The following is an 18,251-nucleotide window of genomic DNA, read 5'->3' on the forward strand; positions in this document are numbered from 1 at the left end:
CGGTTGGAAACGGAATGCTGAGTTGGCATTTGCTCCGTTTGTTGTAACCCAAACGACATCTGTATCATTACTCGCACCCAACTTAGCCCTGACATTCCTTTTACGCTAAAAAGCCAGCCAAAAAATAAATAATAATAACAATCAACTTTACGGCGGGAGCCCACCACCTGGACGGTTCTGTCCCTTTCTTTGTATCATTTACCGACTGTATCCCAAATGTATAATCTCACGAGTGCGAGTGGTATTTGTGGAATTTACTATGAATGTATCGAATAGCTTTCTAATAAACGTACACATTTAAAAAGTCCTAAAAATCAAATGACTGGATTTTAAAAATTAATATTCTTCCCACGAATAATTTGAGGTAAAGTATCACCGTGTAAGAATATAATTAAATTTTATTTCTTCAAATTATTGGTTGAATAATATATCATTTGGTTTAGGTATCATTCCAGTCCAAATAAATTGTTTTATTAAAAAGTGAATAAAATATTATTATAATATTATTTTTATTTTAAAATTTAAAAAAATTAAATTATTTATTATATTCTACTTGAAAGTTTAGAAAAGTTATAATGATTATATGAGATGAGATGAAATGAGATAATTTAATTTTATGTAACCAAACCAACCCTTAATTATTTGTGAATTTGCCGCCCCATTTTCAATTTCTATTGTAATAAATGCGAGATACTCTATTAATAAAAAATTGGAAAAAAAAAACTAAATTTCAAAATAAGGAAGTATTGTACTTTCATTAAGGTTTTATTTGTTTTCAAAAAATATTTCATCTCATCTTATTTAATCAATACAATTTTTCTAACTTTCAATATAAAATAAAATAAACAATTTAATTTTTTCAAATTTTAAAATAAAAATAAGATTAAAAATATATTTTTTAACAATACTTTATTCAATTTTTTAACTTTAATCTCAACTCATCTCATCTGTAAAAACAAACGAGGCCTAAATTAAAAACTTTTATATTATTAGAAATTAATATTTAGATAAATAATTTTGCTATCATGATATTTTATAATAAAAAAATATACAAATACCATCAATTAGGTAAGCTACTTAAAAAAACTGGCTAAAAAAATAAATAAATGTCAAGAACCGACGGTTCAAAAGTTTTTACTTTTTAGGAGGACAACCAGGCACGTGCTTTACTGATTTGCCCTTTGGTCAGACGTAGGGAGTGTGGGGGCCATTTCCACGAATGCCAGGTGGGTATATCCGTCTTAACAGAGCAACCGAAAGCGAGCCAGCTGTTTCCACTACGAACGTGACTCGTAATGGGGTCCGTCCGATCTGATATTCCAAAACAATGGCCAGGATCTTGCGATAGCGCATTTGGGGTTCATTTAAGCTGAATTTCATTTGCACGAGCTTTACTCGTTTTTAAACAAGAGGGCGGGTACCTGAGCCTCTCAAAACAACAGTCCCTTGAACGGAGAGACGCAGAAAGAAACCAAAACGAAAGGAGAGAATTTCATCTCAAAGGTGCCTGCTTTCTCGTATCTGATTAGCATTTTCACATAATCGCAGAGAACGCTGACGAGTGACGATCGTTTGATGTTCCAGATACTCTGCTTTTGTGATCTATTTTTGTGCATGATTCTTGACAATGTTGCTGCATTTTTTGTTTATTGTTTTAACTAAGAAGTAAGAAGTGATGGCTAGATTCAGATCATGGATGAATTGAAATTCACTTCATAGATTAATGTGCGTGCGTTGGATCCATGGTGGGTTTTGATTATTGAGGGCATTGGATTTTGCTGTCTTCCTCTCAATGTTCTAATATTTGTAGATGCTTTGATCGTTTCGAAAAGTTGTTTACATTATGCAACAGTTGCCATTGTTAGCTAGTATATTTTAGATCATAGGTTAAGTTTTTTCTTTTTTCGCAAATTGGCAGTTGTAAAGATCGTAGATGTCCCTGTATACTTTCAAATATGCGGTGCGAGAGCGGTTGCTTTCTGGTATAATTAAGTTATAATGGCTAAGCAATGGATAGGCTTATGTTTTCGAAATGGCGTATATATATTATTTTGAATTGAGAATCTGGGAGTCAAGGATTAGAGAAACTGGCTATTACCATGAATTGGCATCACATATTTGCATGCATTTTGCTTGGGTTGAATGATATGGATGTCATAAGATGGTGAATCAAATTGCTCGTGATATGCTGTGCTATGCATAGTTATGATTTGTAATGGTCTGGTTTTTATGGAACAGGCAATAGGAAATGGCAGAAACTGAGGATATTCAGCCTCTTGTCTGTGACAATGGAACTGGGATGGTCAAGGTACTAATCCAATATCTACCGTAGTGTTCACCATTTTTGTTCTGGTTCGGTTTTGGTTTCTGTCTAGTTTCAGACCTAGATTCTAATTGCATTGACGGATCTGATATTTTCAGGCTGGATTTGCTGGAGATGATGCTCCAAGGGCTGTGTTCCCTAGTATTGTAGGTCGCCCACGTCACACTGGTGTGATGGTTGGTATGGGCCAAAAGGATGCCTATGTCGGGGATGAGGCTCAGTCTAAGAGAGGTATTCTGACTTTGAAATACCCAATTGAGCATGGGATTGTTAGCAATTGGGATGACATGGAGAAGATCTGGCATCACACCTTCTACAATGAGCTTCGTGTGGCTCCAGAAGAGCATCCTGTTCTCCTCACAGAAGCGCCTCTCAACCCCAAGGCCAATCGTGAGAAAATGACTCAGATTATGTTTGAGACCTTCAATACTCCAGCAATGTATGTTGCTATTCAGGCCGTCCTTTCCCTTTATGCTAGCGGTCGTACAACTGGTGCGTAATTATCAATTATTCATATGTTCTGTTAATTTGTTTGATTTGATACATGACACTTAAAGTTTAGAAATAAAGTCTCAAGAAACTCTTGGTACAGGCAATACATTATCATGAATTTCATTAGATTCTAATGTCTGATAAATTCAAAACACACAAGAGTTTGCCCTTCATGACTTGAAACATGTTCCTGGAATTGATTTGAGAAACAAGTTATGTTCATCACAATGTCGGGGCATAATTACTGATCATCAGCACTTCTATGTCAGAAGTTGCTCTTCTGGCTTTTTACTCAGCCAGTTAATACTGGGTGAGGTTATATTACTTTCACACAAATCAATCAAATGTGTGTCTACAAAGAAATTCTGGGGAACCAAGTGATAGTGCCCTTCAAGAACTCCTAGTTCGTAGAGATGATCTCTTGCACTGTTCGTGATACTATGTGTTCATATATTTTACATTGTGCTTGTTGTCTTTTAGGTATTGTTCTGGACTCAGGGGATGGTGTGAGTCACACAGTTCCTATCTATGAGGGCTATGCCCTCCCACATGCCATCCTGCGGTTGGACCTGGCAGGCCGTGATCTCACAGATGCCCTTATGAAAATCTTGACCGAGCGTGGTTACTCTTTCACCACTACTGCTGAGCGGGAAATTGTAAGGGACATGAAGGAGAAGCTAGCCTATATTGCTCTTGACTATGAACAAGAGCTTGAGACAGCAAAGACCAGCTCAGCAGTGGAGAAGAGCTATGAGCTACCTGATGGGCAGGTGATCACCATTGGTGCTGAAAGATTCCGCTGTCCTGAAGTACTCTTCCAGCCATCCATGATCGGAATGGAGGCTGCTGGCATCCATGAAACCACATACAATTCTATCATGAAGTGTGACGTTGATATTAGGAAGGATCTCTATGGCAATATTGTCCTCAGTGGTGGTTCCACCATGTTCCCGGGCATTGCTGATAGGATGAGCAAGGAGATTACAGCATTAGCTCCAAGTAGCATGAAAATTAAAGTGGTGGCACCACCAGAGAGGAAGTACAGTGTCTGGATTGGAGGCTCCATCTTGGCATCTCTCAGCACCTTCCAACAGGTACTGTGCATTTGTGCTCACCTGTGTGAGTTGCTTTGCGTACCAACATGACCATATATGCATGAAAAAAAGATCCAAAACGAAAAATTATATTGATGGTAATAACATAACCATCGTTCGGATGGTCATTTTCTTTTTAAAGAAAAAAAGATATATTGTTAGATGGTAATTCAAGCATTTCTGACTGAAAAAAATCCCTTCTTCTTGGTGCAGATGTGGATTGCAAAGGCAGAGTATGACGAATCTGGGCCATCAATTGTTCACAGGAAATGCTTTTAATCATGCAAAGAAAGAGGTGGGCAAAGAAATTATACGATACATTTTGGGTTACAGAGAGGCTTCCAATCAAGTGGTTGCAGACTTCCCTATTTTTATTTCTTTCCTATTTTCCATTCATGTTTGTTTCTCTATGTTTTTTCTTTTGTTATCCTGGGTCGGTGAACATGGAGACAAGCAAATTAAGTTTAAGATTCAATTTTTTTCGTAACTACTTCGTGGTAGAAGGGTTGTGTATTGTTACTGATTTGGTTTGGGGTGAAGCAGAAATTCTTTTTTGTTATAATTTATTTGAAGGGTTATTTTGATTAATTATAATCTCATCCTCTTTTTTTTGTGTGTGCTCTGTTTTCTGCAACGCGAATGAACGATTGGTGTTTATATATTGTCGTAGTTGTAGCCTACATAGATGGATATCTACTGATACAAACACAAGAACTTTAGTTTTTTACATGATGGGAATTGCGTAAATTTCCACATCGACTACTTGAATACTCATCTCTTCATCAGTATGCCAATCTGCGAAACACCAACGAATATGAAGGCTCTGTATCTCGCTTCTGTTTTGCATAAGCATTGACCATGAACGTATCCTACTGTTTCATGCGCCAAGCCGGTGTATGTGTCTTCATGTTGCATGGCATCAAAGGTAAGAGTTGCATATGGACGAAAGATTTAAGGAGAGAATTGAAAGAACTAACGAAGATGTTCTTAATAGAAACTTTGCTAAGGGAAAAGTCCTGAGAAGAAGAGAGCTCACGGGGAAAAATTGACTGAGAAAGTGTCGTTTAGTTTCGTTTCTTTCTCGCCAGGACATTGTGGTAGTTGAAAAAATAGCACTTGAACGTTATCACGAGCTAACACGACACTCGATGTTTTTGCCTTTGCAGTCACTTTCGTAACGGTGAGTTCAGATGCGGCCTCGCCTCACGTGTAAAACTTTTTTGCGAGGTTGGAGATGTTAAGTGGGAAAAGAACACTTGCAGACGAGAAAAAGAGTCGGGGTTTTTTGTTCATCACGAGTGCTAGTTTTGTGGGTTTAGGCCCAATTTATTTTCATAACTCTTCTCAATTCATCTTATCTAATCATTACAACTTTTTTAAATTTACACACAATAAAATAAATAATTCAACTTTTTCAAATTCTAAAACAAAAATAATATTAAAAAAATATATTCTAACAATATTTTATTCAACTTTTAACTTTAATCTCAATTTATCTCATCTTATCTCATATGCGAAAACAAACAAGGCCTAAAGTCCCAAAAAAATGAGTTGTCAGGTTTTTTTTAATAATAATTTTCAAGATAATAGACAGAACTGGACGAGCAATACAATTATTCATTTTAAATTTTGTCCGTCTCTAATCATATATCAATTGATATGATTGGGAATGATAAAATTTAAAGAAAAACCAACTTTCTCTCTAGTTGAATCCTGAATTACATATGTTCTAATAAACGGTAGTGTTTGTAAAAACAAAACAGGTTCGTGTACATTAATTTCTTGTAATGCAAAACGACATCCTAGTTCGCTCCAATATCAAGACATGTACAACATTTACCAAACTCATTCAATTAAAGCAATGTTCAATAACAACAAATTTATTCAAACAAACTGTATAATTGCACAACGTCTGAGTGTATACAGACCCCCAACATAAGAACCTCCAAAAAAAAAAAAAAAATCCTTAGATTTCCTTACAAGAACCATCGAAAGGGTGCATATCTTATGGAAAAACGGGTTCCAACTTTGCTTGTAGAAGAAACTTGGAAAGGACAAAGTCAAGACTCAAAGAAATGATTATGGCGTTGCAAAAAACGTCGAATGAACAATTAAAAGGCTTTATGAACCCATCTTCTTGTACCAGACTGAGCCATTCAAGTTGCCGGGTACTTATTTAAGATAATGGACCAAGCACTCACATCAATCCTTGAAGAATATTGAAATTTGATGGACCAACCGTGTCAATGAAGCCTTTTACTGACAGCTCTGGTACAGATATTTTCTTACCCAGCAACTCATGGTCTATGAAGATAACGACAACTGTAATATCATCGTGAAAGAACCGCCTGACCCCCTTTTCAACCTTTTTGAGATCATCATATCTCATCTCCCTTTTCCTAGCTGCTGCGTTTAAAGCTGCTTTGAGAAGTCTCCTTGCGATTCCCTGATATTGCAGGAAAACAAATAAAGGGGGGGAAATTACCTTCTCAAATAAAAAGGGCTAAGTATGATGAAAGAGGTGCAATAAAAGAAAAAACATACAGATCGAGGGTTATTATGCACAATATCGGCAGCTTCCTGATTTGTTATGTGTTCCCAAAGTCCATCGGATGCAAATATGAGAAATTTGTCATTGGGTTGTAAAACTCTTGTACATACAGATGGTTCTGATGTCAGCACAGGTCGACGGATAGGTTCAGAAAGGTGGAATCGCGGAAAAGAAGGATCGAGAGAAAACTCTGGCCTCTTCAAGTATGCATCACCTATAGATCTAGATACCTGAGACCAATGCAAGTTAAATAGTTACAAGCAAAGTAATTGTCGCTGATCAGTGTAGCAGGCATAAAATTTAAAAAATGAGGACTAATCAAAGACATAAGTTGGTACAAATATCTCTATGCATGGACTTGACTATTCAAGAAAAAAGTCACATAGCTTCTGTGACATTTTAAACAAGATAAAATAATAATAATAATAATAATCTTACATGCAATTAAAATTAGGTTATAGAGCACCAAAAAAATCAACCTACTCCCACAAGATCTTTGAATTCGTTGAAGGCTCCAATAACCCCAGCATCCATTTGGACTAACCTTCAAATTCAGAAAATCTTAAAAACTATCCATGTATGTACAAATGTCTCAGAAAATATATTAATACTACGAATTATTTATTCAAAAGTAAAGAGACTAACGATAGCAATAAAAACCTAACAATAAGTTTTCTAAAACCCTTGGAAAGCAGAAAACTATAATTGGGTAAGAAGATTTTTTCTGTAAGCCTGTTCAATTTGCGATCAATTTGAACTAATGACTCAAGTGCCTAAGGTTTCCATAAAACTGCATCACCAGAGATGAAAGATATACCATGAGTGCCCCATGATGAGGCCATGTGCCCCAGTCAATAAAAAGTCTTAATTCTGTCGGGGTTTGTGTGAAAATTCATCCACAAGCACATATATGTGTGCAATGGAGGCATATAAATGTATTTAGGTACAAAAACATATCTAATGACTTAAAAAATTCAGAAGTGCAATAAATTTAGAGAAACAGGAATCTTTTCGAGAACATATCTTCAAAAACAATTAGGAACGTACACTATTTGGGGCAAAAAGAAATCACAGAAGAGGGTAACCACTAAAGTAAGAGCCAACCTGAATGATGCCTTTGATACGCCAGACTCCATGCTTCATGACTACAACATGTGAATCATCTGGATGCCTGGACCTGAGTTCTTGTCTAACTTCCTCCAAACTTGCATTGTGATCCCTGGTCAATTGCTCAGCAATAATCTTATTAGATCTACCTAAAGAACCAATAACAGCTCGAGAATCACCCAAATTGGCAACATATAATGTTCCTCTCCAGATCACCCCAACCAGGCAACAAGAACCAATTGCAGCAATTAGTGGTTTTATTCCCCATGTCCTACGAACAAGACCAAGGAACCCATCCTCAGTTGCAGAGAAAGCACTCCGGAGGACATCTTCAGATATGGTTCCATTTTCTTGAGCAAGTCCTGTAGAACAAAAGATCAGATTCACCACTTGAGATTCAAAACTACCTAAAATCAATAAAGAAATAAAGGGTGACACATGGAGTATGAAAGAAATAAGCAATAATGCAACCTAAAGAACATAGGAACATATCTAACTGCCTGCTTTGACATAACTTCTGACTAAATTTACATGAAATCCACTTCATATTTTTTTTCATTAAAATAATACCAGGTGGAGGAAAATAGCAGTTACCATCATCAGTACAACTATACCAAGAACAAGATGAAAATCCAGCACTTACAACTTTGAAAACCATAAAAATCCAGATCCAATAGTCAAACAAATATAAACCCTATCTTAATATAAACAGCCTGTTATTCAGAAAACCAATCATTTTCCAATAGGAAAAACCAAAGCCCTCAATAACATTGAAACTCTTGACTAGAAGCATAGATACACAAATGCCAGACCGAGTACTTGGATGAGAAAAAAACACACTGCCAGTTTTTCTCTCGTAAAGTCTGGGAAGATAGAATAACATGCCTGCTAAGCATTTTCTTTTCGTTCCTTCTTTTATCAGTAAAAGATTTTTCTTTGGTTCCTTTAATTTTCTCCAGTTCTTTTTGGTTCTCATATGCACCGAACAACAAAGAGAAATGTTCACAAGGGGTTCGAAACTGCTGTATTCATCATTTTCTGCATTCAACTCACTTTTCCAAATCTATAACTGCATTAGTTTGCATGGAAGTTGGATTTCAGTACTGGAATCACAGCCCTATTTTCCAGATTCATCAATAGGTGATTTATGATTTTTCAATAACTTTTGAATCAAACTACATTTTATCCAAGTGAACCAAGCAGCAAGGGTTACCAGCATTAAATCTACAACAAAATTGAGATCGTCCCAATTTCACAAAATTGGAAAACCAATTAAAAATTTATGCACAATTCATACGAAACCCCAAAAACCTAAATACTTGACTCCAGTCAACATCGATACAACGAAACCCAATCTTTGATAAGCTCAACCACCATGAATCACACACCAAGCAGGAAGAGAAACAAACACAACAAATTCGCCGTAAACTACATACATTAGCTTTAGTAAAAATTACTACCAAAACCATTTACCCCAATAGAAAACTCATTGATCTGCCAACAAAAATTAGAATATATATAAAATAACAAACATGAAGATTCATCCTGCAAATTAGTTCAAGGCTAAATAACTTACTCAGATTACCAACATGCCACCCAGCATAAGAAGACAGCAAAGATATACTGTCACCGAAACAGACCAATAAACCAAACAAAAGAATGAAACTCAGGAGGAACTCAAAGACTCACTGAGTAGATGAAGAAAAAGATGGTCTCGGATAAAGCGAGACGCTTCGGGGCCGCCATGGCCGTCGTAAACGCCGACAAAGGTGGCGTTTTGGCCGGTCTCAACCTGGCTATGATCCTCGATGACCTCATTGGCCTGAACCACGGCGAAGGAGAACTCGCCTAAGGAGTGCTTCTCGAGGTCCCGACACCAGAGGAGCGAGTCACCGAGCATAGAATCAACGTCATTAATATCATCCTTGTTCATACGGGCATACCGCCTTACTGGCTTCCAACACGCCGACGCCATCCTTGCCAGCCACGAGAACATCCCTCATTTCCCTCACCAGCAAGGCGCGGAGAATTCAGAAGTGAAAAAACAAATCGTTTTGCAGAAGAACCAGAAGAGTATGACTTTGTGTAGCAAAAAGTAAGAAATTTTAGGAAGATGCGAGAGACCCAGTATATTTTTATCTCCCCCTGTTTTCTTCTTTAAATTATGGAAGAGGTTACTGAAGAGTGAGTGATGGATCAAAGTAGAGAGAGAGAGAGAGAGAGAGAGAGAGAGAGAGAGAGGCAGTGAAATCAAAGATAGCAAATTTTATGAGAGAGGGTGAAGAAAATGTGATAGTGGGTTGCACGGGAGAGGAAAGAGGTTGGTTTGGGGATCAGAGTGAAGAGAAAGAGTGCCAGTGGTAAAGGATGAAGGAATCTGCGTGTGCAGAGTGTCTTTGCGAGAGAGGAAAAAGTGGGAAATTCAGGTTTCCGGCTGGAGAGAGGGGTTTTACAGAGAGGGGAAAGGAAATAGTAAGAGGAAATGATAGGTGGGGTGGAGGAGAAGGGAAAGTTGACAAAAAGCGTGCGAGGAGAGATGCTAATTAGCAGAGTATATTAATTTTTCTTGGGAAAATCCGTTTGTTAACAAAAGGCAAAAGCCAACACGGAGTATTATTTCATTACACCTTTTGGTCCTAAAATCATTTTTTTATTATTCCAATTCTAATTTGTTATATTCAGCCGAGATTAGTGGTTCATCTTGGCCCCACAAATATTTAAAAACAAAAAATAAGACATTTACCTTTACTAGAGGGCCCAACCGGGTTCGAACCGGTGACCTCTTGATCTGCAGTCAAATGCTCTACCACTGAGCTATGGACCCTTGTATGTTAAAGAAATTAAATAAAAACTATTATTTTATTTAACGCGATGAAAATGCACCTGCAATTATGTAAAGAGTTAGCATTTTGCAATGCATCTGGTGGATATGCTTGCCAGATTATATATGTTGCTCCAATGCAGCTGCACCCCATCTGGTGTTGTAAGATGAACTATGATGTGGGCAAAGGACACGTGTGAGAGTTGATTGAGTAAGTGTGGCTTATAAATTGACACACCTCTGTTGTCCAGAAGGAAAAAGCAGGATGAGTAATAGTTGTGTTAGAGGTATGTTGTTTTCGTCCAACGGGCGAAACACACATGCGACCTGTGAATCAACTTTTTCTTGTGCTTCACATTCACAAAAGCCCCCCACATTTATTGTATTCACCCCTTCAGCTTACCTACATCTTCTCATCTCATCCCAAAGAGAGTACCAAATTGTATAGTTAGCATTTATCATTTTTGTTGCTGCCAACCCATTAAATTCGACGACTCTCAGTATGAACAACTGCTCAACCCATCTTTGTTGCTGCCAACCCATCTTCTCATCTCGTTAATATCATATGAACAACTGCTCACCAGAAAATCAGTGTCATATTTTAAAATATGTTGTGAAAATGTATTGTGCGGGTATCATTAATCAACCTATATTTCAATTTTCAACCATGTCTAATGTCTCCAAGTGGTTCAACTTCTCTCAGTATTTCAATAATACCTGCCTAACTACTCGAACTTCTCTGATCCATATTATTGTAAAATTCTAAACAGAAATCCATTTTAAGGAAGATAGGGGAAAGTTCCAACCCATTTAAAAACTTCAAGTCAAAATGTAAATAACACGTGATATCTTTGTGCATAAGTTCATACTTCATAGCATACGCCATACTTCAGTTTTTGTTACGCTGTGTTTCGATTCACCTTGGTTTCCGGGCAAAGAGTACTACTTTTTGCTTGTGAATTATTGGCTTATTCTGCAAATCTTTCTACTATATGCAACCGTGCTCCATGCCAACAAATTGTCTTCTTTTTTTTTTTTTTTTTTTTTTTTGACTTTAGAGCTCTGAGTACAACTGGACAACGTACTGTAAAGATGGATGCCCATTTATCATCTTAATATTCACAGGCGTGTTAGAGAGAGAGAGAGAGAGAGAGAGAGAGAGAGAGCGAGTGAGAACTGAATCGTCTTGATTTATTCCTTATTGGTTTGGTGAAATGAATACTAATATACTTACAAATAAAAGATATGAAATTTAATGCCAATGTACAAATGGCGTACTAGCATTTCCCCTTCCCATCTAAAGGCAGTAAAGGCACATCGAAAAGCTTTAAAATCCCAAGAGAGAGCTCAAGCTCAATCTAAACAATGTCATTTATCAAACGCTTATGCCGGTGGTAATGCTTCTCCATAAAAACTTTTGAGGCCCCTTCTACGGTTTTATGCCATGTCTGCACAGATTTTTCCAAAGGTAACCCATTAGAGAAGAATAAGAATGAAGAAAAAAAGATGTATGGTATCACCAGAAATGTATATACATATAATTGTATATGTAAGATTCGAAACATAGAAAAAAAAAAAAAAACAACACATTTGAAGGGTAATACAAGCAATTAATAAGCTCACCTTCTCAATTCTCCCCAAGATGGATTTGTTATCCCTTGCCCTGAAGGGTGACCTCCCAATCCCAAGTTGCCGAAACAATGCCGACCTCCTTTTCACTGCCAGAGGAAGAAGCGACCTCCTCTCTAGTAAGCTCGTACTACCATTTGATGGGCTCTCACACTGATCACCTTCTCTCGTTCTCCTGCTCCTTTTCCGGGCTTTGACACCCTCAACTCTTTCCTTCCCGGTGCCTCTTCGGCAGAATCCGAATCCAGTTCGGCAAACTTTCTGAGCAGTTCATCGGAGGACTTCTTGTTCACATGTTGAACCTTGGCGGGGCTAGAGGAGTCCATTATCGAAAAAGAGAGAAAAATATGTATGAGTTCAGACAGGGATGTGAAAATGAAATGCATAAATATATGGGGGAGGGCCAATAATACGTTGGGTTTGTGTCTTATTACATGAAAAATGGACCGTTGGGGAAGGCAAATAATGATTTGAATAATGCCAAGGCAAAAATATAGCCGTTGGAGAAAGCAAAGGTACCTAATAGGTCAATGATGTTAGGCACGTCAGACGCTGATAGGCAAATAAGAATACAAACGTATTCCAATTAGATATTATTGGCAAATTGCCACCCAAGATCATTGATGACACATGTTGGTGCCGCCTAGTGGTAAGTGGCATAAAATTTGGATCTGGTTCGAATCTGGGCCACGATATTTTTTATATGGGTTTTGGGATATCATTTTTAATTTATTGTTTGAAAGCCATCTGTTCGTCTTTTCATGTATAAACATTTAATTATACCTTATTAACTGAACCTGAAAACTACTTTTTTTTTTAAAATAAATAAAAAATATCAATCGAGGTTGAACAATTGAAGCTCGGTTGCAGCACCATGAGAGTCCAATGCTTTAAGTATTAAGAATTGGTAAGAAAAATGTATGCATCCGCACCCAACATCAACATAAGCGTTCTTGAACATTAATTTATGATATACTTGGGGACAAAAAGCATCGATGTATCCTATGTTACAACCATGGTTGTCTCCTCATGAGTTTGTTTTCACGATCATTTTCATATCATCTCATCTAATTATTAAAATTTTTATAAATTTTCATACAAATAAAATAAATAATTCAACTTTTTCAAATCTCAAAACAAAATTAATATTAAAAAAATATATTTTAACAATATTTTATTCAACTTTTAATTTTTATCTTAACTCATCTCATCTCATATGTAAAAACATTCGAGGCGTAAGTGTAGCTGCTTTCAAAAGACTGATAACCTTTAGTCGTGTCAAATTGAAAAATTGGATAGAAAAATATTGGATTCGTATTACTATCATTAAATAACTTGTCAATGAACTCCAACGAAGTTTGAGAAAAATGATAAACTTACAACTATTACATTTCCATTTAGTAGTTGTATAAAATTAAAATTATCTTTATTGAAGTGGTATAATTACATTGATTAATTGTAAAAAATGAGTTAAAATAAACATATTTTCATGGTCAAGCCCCTTTTGGCATATTTTCATGGTCGACCGTTTTTCTAGCATCCAGAAGTAAAAATGGAGGAAGGTAAACCAGATCATACTTGATTTAAGGGGAAGCTCTATCTGAGGTGGTAGGCCAGCCTCCAGGACATCTTGAACCAAAATGTCGCCAGCGTCAGTTTCCTTTCCATGCAAAGCAACAACAATGCCTATCATGCGCACCATGTCAATGCCAATAAACATGCTTTATACAGATAATGGTTTATACCAAGTTGCACTTCTGGGAAAAAAAATACAAGACAGACCAACCACAACTCAAATTTTAGGCAAAGCTGAGAAGAATAAGAATAAGAGATTCGATCATTCACTGCTAATTCCACACATAAATTTCACATACTTTGATGAAAACTATCCAATCAATTGTACTACAAAGACCAATTAGACTTATATTATGATTTGAAAGAACAGCTCAACAAGCCAAGGTCCAGATGGCATAAGATCTGATCTGGTATCCAAATGGGACAACCAGGTTCGAACCCCCACCCCCTGTATATAAAAAAAAAAAAAGGAACAGCACAACAAAAGCTGCATTCATAATGCTCGAAATAAGGAACATTTAAAAGGAGTAATGAACTTAATAGATTATCTCCACCTAAAAGTGGACGACTAAATTTCTAGAATGACAAACTGTAATGCAACTAAAGATGACTAAAATCACACTGGCTCGAAAAAACATTAGCAACTCATTGAAAAAATAAAATTTCCCAATAGCTTAAAAAAAAACTAGTTTACTACGATCAGATTGTGAAAATGAATTTTCTTCCGACGGTATGATATGTTTATCATGAAACAAACTTGTTACATTTGGACCAGATGCTAAGGGCACATTCCCAGCAAGCTTAACTCTTCCACTATTTTGTTCTAAAACCAGCTTATCATCTGGGTGCACAAAATTATGAGGCTTGACAAGTCGAGTCGCAGATCTCTGTAGATTGCAATGAAAAGCTATTCCTTCTAAAACTCCAATCTCAATCATGAAAACCAAATATGACTAAAGAAAAGGACAGATAAATAAACTCATTCATAGTCAATCACAATTGACAATACCTCCTCGGAGTACTCATCCAGGACACAAGGTTTGAGTTTCATGTGCATGTTCAGGGTTCCAGCTAGGATGCATTCCTTGCCTTCTTCTAATCCAATTGCAAACTGTGCAAACTGCAAACCCAACAAATCTCTAAAATTACTCTACCGAACTGATCTATTTATCTAATTAGTAGTACCTTGCTTAGACCTAACAAACAAACAAGCAATTCTTTGGTTGTGAAATTTATGATAAAAACCTAAACTAGGCATTCGAGATGCCCCACAAAATGAACGGGAAATCCATGGTCTCAATTCTCAACCAATAAAATATAGCCACCATAAACCGGTGAAATTGAAGCCTCATTTGGATGGTCATAAATCTATGAATAATAGTGAGATAATTTATAAATAATAACGAAATAGTTTGAGTTAAGATTTTTATTGAGTTTGGAGAAATAAGAGAAAAAAAAATTGATTAAAAATATTATAAAGTTAAAATATTATTTTTGTTTTGTAATTTGAGAACATTGATTTTTTTTTTTTTTTTTTTTGTATTTTCTATGGAAGTTTAAAAAAATTGTAATGATTAGATGAAAAAGTATGAAAGAGAAATTGAAAAATGTTTATGTTTTAGTAGTATTTGGATGTTTAAATGAGATAAAATGAGATGAGAAGAAACCTTATCAAAGGAGGGATGAATAAGCAAAATGTGGGTGCTAAGATTTTGATTTCCTAATACCCCAAAACCCTGGTCGTAAATAACTTTTCAGTTATAAATCCGCCATTCTCAAATTCCATACGTCCCTACAAAATATCGTGTAACTAACAAAACCCACGGAGTTTATCAACACGGCATCACGAAGTCCCCAAACCCTGGATTTCACTTTGTGAGGAAAATCTAAAACCTAAGTCGAATTAATAATGTACACGAGTGAACTGAAAATTTAAAGAATAATGATACTTGGCAATTAAAACTTACAGTTCGGATAACCCTCATGTGGTGGCACGTGTTTATTAAAAAAATAAAAAAAAATACAAAAAATGGTAGAGGAACCTAAGATTTGAATCTTCATTTTCTTGTATTTTTTTACGCCCTTTTATTTTGAATATATTTTTTAAAATTTTTTTAATATATCACGTAGAACTAAATTTAATAAACCACATATTGGTGCCACATCACACTAGGTGCCATATCAAGAAAGGTAATTTAAGCGGTAAGCTTAAACTTCCACAGCTCTCTTGTTTTATTTTGAAAAGGATATGGATTAAGAGGAATTATGTAGTCTTTGGAAAAGATTTCGAGAGTCCACACCAGGTGATAAAGGCTGCTGATTCAGATAGGGATCTTTTCATACAATCACAAATTCAAGAGGGTACTCAGCAAGTTGAAGGGGTTACTGCAAGAAGTGAATTAAGATGGAAAAGACCAAGTAACAGCTGCCTCAAAGCCAATTGGGATGCATCAGTAAGCTTGCAGCAGAAGCAGACATGTTTGGGCATAATTATAAGGGATGAATTAGGGGCTAGAATGGTCTGTGTGTAAATTTGGGATATTATATGAAACCTGTTGTAGCAGAGGGTATGGCCCTGAGGAAGGCAATGAAGGTCTGTGCAGAACTGGGGTTTGCGAGGGTCGAATTTGAAGGTGACTCTCAGGTTATAGTAAAGGCTACTAATAGTGATGAAGAATTTTGTACGGATTATGGGCTTTGGTGTATGATGCTCGATCAATGCTGATGGAAAGTTCTGGATGGCAAATTTTATTCACTTACAGATAAGCTAATGGTGCTGCACATCAACTTGCAAAACTTGTTTTATTGCAAGAAGATGAGCAAATTTGGACGGAAGAGGGGCCTGAGCAGATTAAGGCAATTGTTAGTATGGAACAATCTATGTAATGACTGCATTATGTTATGGCAGATATATATCAATGAAGTTCTGTTTTTCTCAACAAAAAAAAAAAGAAAAAACAGAGAATAACAGTACTCAAATTTAAAACTGAAGAAAATACAGTATACCAAAATGAATGAAGAGATTTCAGGCCCAAATTTGATTGCAGAAAAGGTTAATAAATACCCCAAAAGATTTAAAAGCAAAAGTTACCTGGTAAATGGGGTTTCCAATGGGGAACGAGGGGATGAAGTAATAACGTAAATCAAGCAACAGTCTACAGAGATAACGGAATCTGACTCGAGTCAACACCTCGGCCATGACGGACAATCAAACACCAAGATCAAGCATCCTCCGCTCCTGTGATACGATCTTCTCTGCATGGCACACCAGCTGGCATATCTCCTGCACTTATTGTAATTGTTTATTGCAGCAACTTTTTACCTTAAAAATCTAAGCATCTGTACACGTAATGAGTGTTCAAATATATAAAATTCTTATACATTTTTATGGAGGGTTCGCATCAAATGGAGACGAGCAAAGTAAATCTGGCTCTACTGTTGTAACGCCCGTCTTTGTGGTGGGTCTTTTTATAAAATATTTTGATAAAGGACGACGGGAATTACCGTCCGATTTAAAACTTTTTGCTTTCTTCCCAAGATGTAAGACTCTACGTTTATAAAATAAAATGTGTTTTTACAATAAAAGAGGTTTACAGTGGAAAACATCAATTTTATTAATAAAAGACCTCTCTTACACTTAAATGCTCCTGCCTAGACTTCTGTGCTCTTCCCCATGGGCCGTGTCTGTCCCGACGCGTACTTCATTTCCTTCCCTGTGGGGGGGGAGGAACATACATAAAAACTAAAATGAGTCGAAAACTCGTAAGCATTACTTCATGCAGTTAAAATATAATAACATAGGTTTTCATTCATGCATTCATCATTCGTATATATTATACTTACATGCATGCGTGCATACGTGCGTTCATTTGAAAATGTCACTGGACGGGATTTTCCTTTGAAAATGGACTTTCTTTTCGTAAAACGTATCCTCTGTCAGTGCCTTCATTTCTGCAAGAGTGCAGTGCCTTCATTTCTTAAAGTGCATTCATACATACGTACATACATACATACATACATTCTTTCTTTCACTTTCATAGGCCAGTACACACTGTTACGCCCTGTGTGTTAGGGTTAGCGGCCCTATGGCCAATGGATTCGCTCGTGGCCACAGGTTGGAATCTCATTTCGTTAGGTGCAGCACTGGGTGCACTATCAGTACTACTGCCCGGCATTGCAATCTGCCCGGCATTGCAATCTGCCCATTCATTTATTGGGTACCCATTTTCATTCATTCATGTGGCCGTTACATATCTTCCTACATTTCATGCATTTCTTTGCTTTTCATTCTTTCATTCATGTCAGCTTTAAGGAGCTGGAGCTTTCATTCATTCATGCCAGCTCTAAAGAGCTGGAGCTTTCATTCAATTCTTTCTTTCATTTAACAGTCCTTTCATGAGAAAACATTCATTTTCATGAGAAAGCATTTCTTTTCATGAGAAAACATCGTCTGGGACGTAAGCCCAAAAATCATCTTTCCTTTTTCAGTTCATTTCAGTTTAACAGTTCGTTCGTGGAAAACTTCATTTAAAAACATGTATGGCTTAAACGTCACCTTTCGTGGCATCCACAAGCATCACCTTGAACGTCGTCTCTCATGGCATCTACAAGCGTCACCTCATGGCGCACATGAGAGCGTCGGTTCGTAGGATCCATAAA

At 36.6% G+C, this 18,251-nt stretch overlaps 3 protein-coding genes, 1 long non-coding RNA gene and 1 other non-coding gene across 7 annotated transcripts; 1 reads left to right on the forward strand and 4 right to left on the reverse strand.

The window, feature by feature from the left end:
- The first annotated feature begins 1,352 nt into the window (after positions 1-1,352).
- Positions 1,353-4,497, forward strand: LOC121264705 (actin-like). The gene is made up of 5 exons (XM_041167995.1): positions 1,353-1,503; positions 2,239-2,308; positions 2,422-2,815; positions 3,296-3,909; positions 4,123-4,497. Exons 2-5 carry the CDS (start codon positions 2,249-2,251, stop codon positions 4,186-4,188), a joined length of 1,134 nt encoding a protein of 377 aa, XP_041023929.1. The 5' UTR covers positions 1,353-1,503; positions 2,239-2,248; the 3' UTR covers positions 4,189-4,497.
- A 1,276-nt stretch (positions 4,498-5,773) lies between these two features.
- On the reverse strand, positions 5,774-10,458 carry LOC121264704 (probable protein phosphatase 2C 68). Its single transcript, XM_041167994.1, has 4 exons — positions 9,257-10,458; positions 7,565-7,929; positions 6,454-6,690; positions 5,774-6,355 (listed from the first exon to the last, which is right to left on the reverse strand). The coding sequence occupies exons 1-4, from the start codon at positions 9,561-9,563 to the stop codon at positions 6,107-6,109; spliced, it is 1,158 nt and encodes a 385-aa protein (XP_041023928.1). The 5' UTR covers positions 9,564-10,458; the 3' UTR covers positions 5,774-6,106.
- TRNAC-GCA lies at positions 10,320-10,391 on the reverse strand. The gene has a single exon. It is a non-coding gene; the product is annotated as a tRNA-Cys (tRNA).
- A 1,100-nt stretch (positions 10,459-11,558) lies between the features above and the next one.
- On the reverse strand, positions 11,559-12,620 carry LOC121264105. The gene is made up of 2 exons (XR_005940454.1): positions 12,012-12,620; positions 11,559-11,836 (listed from the first exon to the last, which is right to left on the reverse strand). It is a non-coding gene; the product is annotated as an uncharacterized LOC121264105 (long non-coding RNA).
- An 886-nt stretch (positions 12,621-13,506) lies between these two features.
- On the reverse strand, positions 13,507-17,033 carry LOC121263970 (DNA polymerase delta small subunit-like). Of its 3 annotated transcripts, none has more exons than XM_041166971.1 (4): positions 16,974-17,033; positions 16,684-16,875; positions 14,602-14,712; positions 13,507-13,703 (listed from the first exon to the last, which is right to left on the reverse strand). In XM_041166971.1, the coding sequence occupies exons 2-4, from the start codon at positions 16,789-16,791 to the stop codon at positions 13,614-13,616; spliced, it is 309 nt and encodes a 102-aa protein (XP_041022905.1). In that variant the 5' UTR covers positions 16,792-16,875; positions 16,974-17,033; the 3' UTR covers positions 13,507-13,613. The 3 variants fall into 3 exon arrangements, with proteins under 3 accessions (XP_041022905.1, XP_041022904.1, XP_041022902.1); XM_041166970.1 differs by lacking the exon at positions 13,507-13,703 and adding an exon at positions 13,721-14,040; XM_041166968.1 differs by lacking the exon at positions 13,507-13,703 and adding an exon at positions 14,072-14,479.
- Between the last annotated feature and the right edge of the window lie 1,218 nt (positions 17,034-18,251).

The sequence above is a fragment of the Juglans microcarpa x Juglans regia genome, chromosome 5D, assembly GCF_004785595.1.
Source record: "Juglans microcarpa x Juglans regia isolate MS1-56 chromosome 5D, Jm3101_v1.0, whole genome shotgun sequence".
Classification (NCBI taxonomy): domain Eukaryota; kingdom Viridiplantae; phylum Streptophyta; class Magnoliopsida; order Fagales; family Juglandaceae; genus Juglans; species Juglans microcarpa x Juglans regia.